Source organism: Colobus angolensis, unplaced genomic scaffold, assembly GCF_000951035.1.
Source record: "Colobus angolensis palliatus isolate OR3802 unplaced genomic scaffold, Cang.pa_1.0 Scaffold83, whole genome shotgun sequence".
NCBI lineage: Eukaryota > Metazoa > Chordata > Mammalia > Primates > Cercopithecidae > Colobus > Colobus angolensis.
Window position 1 is genome coordinate 837,741 of NW_012122154.1, and position 4,228 is coordinate 841,968.

Below are 4,228 nucleotides of genomic sequence, written 5' to 3' on the forward strand. Positions count from 1 at the left end.
TGAAACCCCGTCTCTACTAAAAATACAAAAACTAGCTGGGCGAGGTGGCGGGCGCCTGTAGTCCCAGCTACTCGGGAGGCTGAGGAAGGAGAATGGCGTAAACCCGGGAGGCGGAGCTTGCAGTGAGCTGAGATCCGGCCACTGCATTCCAGTCCGGGCGACAGAGCGAGACTCCGTCTCAAAAAAAAAAAAAAAGAAAGAAATTGGGTCGTTTATCTTATATATTTTCCCACAGTCTATGTTTCGCTGATTGTAGCCCTGTGGTGTTGTCATTCCATCTATTTTTTTGACATGGAGTCTTGCTATATCCCCCAGGCTGGAGTGGAGTGGCATGATCTGGGCTCACTGCAACCTCCTCCTCCCGGGTGCAAGCAATTCTCCTGCCTCAGCCTACTGTAGCTGGGACTACAGGTGCATGCCACCATGCCCAGCTGATTTCTGTATTTTTAGTAGAGATGGGGTTTCACCATGTTGACCAGGCTGGTCTTGAACTCCTGACCTCAAGTGATCCACCCGACTCTGTGTCCCAAAGTGCTGGGATTACAGGCATGAGCCACCTTGCCCAGCCTGTATTATTTTTCTCTTTTCCTCAGCAGCCAGATGCCCTGTATTACATTCTTGCCACCACTCCATTTTTACAGCACACAATAAAAAAGATTTGATCATACTTAATTGCCTAAGCATTTGAAAAAAAAATTAATTCTGGGATAAGTTTGTGCAAGTTTGTAAAAATAAGAATGCAAGTCTAAAATCCACAGGAAAAATATCTTTCTGCTTTGTTAAAATATCTGCTAAAAATAAAAAACCAAACTAAGTAAGCAGAAATAAATTAAGAAATGGGAAGCAGTCTTGAAAATCAATCTTCCCAGAGTTAATATTATTAACCAACTTGGAAATAAGCAGTGCCAGGGAAAAGTATGTGGCTCCTCAAGGCACTTGGGTCTCTTATGGCTTAGAAGTCCTCCAAATACATACATCAAGGTTTCCCAAAAATATGTCAACGAAAACCCACATAACTATTTTTGTTTGTTTGTTTGTTTTGAGACGGAGTCTTGCTCTGTCACACGGGCTGCGCTGCAGCTTGCTCACTGCAGCCTCCGCCTCCCAGGTTCAGGAGATTCTCCTGCCTCAGTCTCCCGGGTAGCTGGGACTACAGGCACGCGCCACCACGTCTGGCTAATATTTGTATTTTTAGTAGAGACAGGGTTTTACCATGTTGGCCAGGCTGGTCTCGAACTCCTGACCTCAAGTGATCCAACCTCCTTGGCCTCCCAAAGTGCTGGGATTACACGCATGAGCCACCATGCCTAGCGAAAGCCCACACAACTATTTATCTTCACTTTAATTCTCTTGCTTCCAGGTTACTGTTAAAAAATTTGAGGTTAGTATATAGGAAGGAAGTCCTCTTACTGGATCAATGCCAAAAGGGTATGGCCCACCGAACACTCCAGGGAGGGCTGGGTTCAGCTGTAGAACAGGGTTCCCCCGAAGCGTCTCTTCACTACCATGACAGGGAAAAAGTCACATTTATTTTTGAACAAGAGAGGGAAACAACAGAAACTGACCCCAAAATAAATTGCTACAGCTATCTTGTCTTTTCAATAAAATGGGAGGGGAAAAAATAAAGAGGAGAGACTAGCAGCTGAGATTGAAGGATCCAAAATGACAAAAAGAAAAATTAAACACACAAACACACAATCAAGTAGGGAACTAGGGAATCTGCTTTTAGTTTCCAAAAAAAAAATCATTTCTAGTCTTAGTTCCTGGATACTTGCTGAACAAATCACAAAGCACCTCACAGTGTGGAGCATGAATGAGGAGACACTGTCACTACTTCCTAAAGAAGTGTCAGTTTACCACTTGTCTTAAAAATCAGGGCTGAACATGAAATGAATAAGCTTTGAATTTTAGCTTCTTCTGCAACTTACGTCCAATTATAAGTAAACATCGGCCGTACACTCCAGGATGACCCAAAGATATTAAGAGACTTGGAAAAGCAATCATTGTAGATGAGGCCAGTGTACATGGAGAACACACCCATCAATAAAATAATGTATCGACCACTGAACACAGTGCTAAACATCTGGGAACCAGAAGAAAGAAGTAATGAGAATGTACTCACTGCAGCTCACATTGTGACAATGTTATTCAGAATATACCTGCCCCTTTCTCCGGTGCTATTTTACCCCATTCTGATTCAGAGAGCTTGAAGTAAAAACCAAAATACAATGCGAATGAGACAGTCACTTTCACAGGATGTGGCCTGTATGTTTTTATTAGGTTGGTACAAAAGTTATTGCAGTTTTGGCCATTTCTTTTGGTGGCCAAAACCGCAATAACTTTTGCACCAACCTAAATAATTTTTATTTTTTTAGAGATAAGGTCTCACTATGTTGCCTAGGGTGGTCTCGAATTCCTAGGCTCAAGTGATTCTCCTGCCTCAGCCTCCAAGTAGCTGGGACTACAGGCACACACTATCACTTCCAGCTAGCACATGTCCTCTTTGGTGTGAAAATGAACATAACTTCTCTACTTCCTTTTGATAAATTCATGGATAAAAGACTTCCACATCATGATTTTCATAATGAATGCTTGGGAAATTATAAAATTTCAGTTCAATGCAGATGTAACATAAACATTACCTCATTTTCATTCTTCTGGGAAAGGATCCGGCTCTCCCTCAGTACCATCCACACAGCAAAAAGGGTCATTAAAATGCCATGACCGAAGTCTCCAAACATCACAGCAAATAGAAAAGGGAACGTGATAATAGTATATGGAGCTATAAAGAAACCAAAAAAAGAAAAATACAAAGTACATTAAACCATAGCAATTCCACAAATAATCACATTCTTTTCCAACTCTGACCTCAAGTGATCCACCTGCTTCAGCTTCCCAAGTGCTGGGATTACAGGCGTGAGCCACCGTGCTCAGCCTTCCATACCCTTAAGATCAATATAAGGTGACTTATTCCTCAGCTGCCAGACAGATAGGACTCTCAGAGAAAATCTTTCATGGCAGAATCAACACACCTTCATAAAGTAGCTAATGAAATTTGAGCTACTGATAACTTTTTCTAAAGAGCGATGGGTTCTTGCTCTGCCACCCGGGCTGGAGTGCAGTGGTGCCATCACAGCTCACTGCAGCCTGCAACCCCTAGACTCAAGTTATCCTCCCACCTCAGCTGCCCAAAGAGTTGGAACTACAAGTATGTGCCACCATGCCCAGTCAATTTTTTTTTTAATTACTGATAACTTAAAGGATTTTTTTTTTTTAGATGGAATCTCACTATTTTGCCCAAGCTAGTCCTGAACTCCTGGCCTTGGGCAATCCTTCCACGTCAACCTCCTGAGTATCTGAGATTACAGGCGTGAGGCACTGTGCCTGGCAGCTCTGATAATATTTTAAACAAAGAAGAACAGAGGAAATGAAGGTGTAACCCTGACAACATTGGTTTGTTCTTTGATTCTCTTGTAACTCGTGGGACCCTGCTCCCAGGGCAGGCCAGCTGTCTTCTCTTTGTGCAGCAACTATGTCCCAGCGGTATAAAGCTAAATATCAGATAACGTACAGACGGAGAAAGTCCAGAGCAAAGCAGTTCTTGCATACGGTTCCAACTGAAAATGAACCCTCACACTCTTGATTTAACTCTCCAAATATAGGAGAACTCTCCAAATATAGGAGAACTCTCCAAATATAGGAGAAGTCTGTGTTGTGCCTAAAATGGCCAATACTTGCTACATTTTTTCTGTCTAACCTTGGAACAGGGAAGCCAAAAAAAAAAAAAAAAAAAAGCCATTTAAAAATATCAGACATCTTAGGAGAAACATTTTGCTTAAAGCAGTTAAAGCAGTTCCTGCAAATGATTTGCTAGAGAAGTCCAGGTGTTTTAGGGTTGTGAGGGCACACGAACGAATCCAGTCTCATGAACTTTTCTTTTTTTTTGAGACAGAGTCTCACTCTGTCACTCAGGCTGGAGTGCAGTGGCACAATTTTGGCTCACTATAACTTCTGTCTCCTGGGTTCAAGCAATTCTCCTGTCTCAGCCTCCTGAGTAGCTGGGATTACAGGCACGCACCACCAGGCCAGGCTAATTTTTTTGTATTTTTAGTAGAGATAGGATGTCACCTGTTGGCCAGGCTGGTCTTGAACTCCTGACCTCAAGTGATCCTCCCACCTTGTCCTCCCAAAGTGCTGGGATTAAGGCATGAACCACTGCACCCAGCCA

General features: G+C 42.8%; 1 protein-coding gene across 1 annotated transcript in view; it reads right to left on the minus strand.

Moving 5' to 3' along the window:
• ATP6V0A1 (ATPase, H+ transporting, lysosomal V0 subunit a1) overlaps positions 1–4,228 on the minus strand; it is an 80,166-nt gene that overhangs the window by 26,926 nt on the left and 49,012 nt on the right. The window contains exons 13-15 of the mRNA XM_011929714.1: positions 2,643–2,782; positions 1,929–2,083; positions 1,366–1,501 (exon numbers count right to left, since the gene is read on the minus strand). Coding sequence (XP_011785104.1) covers positions 1,366–1,501; positions 1,929–2,083; positions 2,643–2,782 — 431 coding nt within the window. The remainder of the gene's footprint in view (positions 1–1,365; positions 1,502–1,928; positions 2,084–2,642; positions 2,783–4,228) is intronic.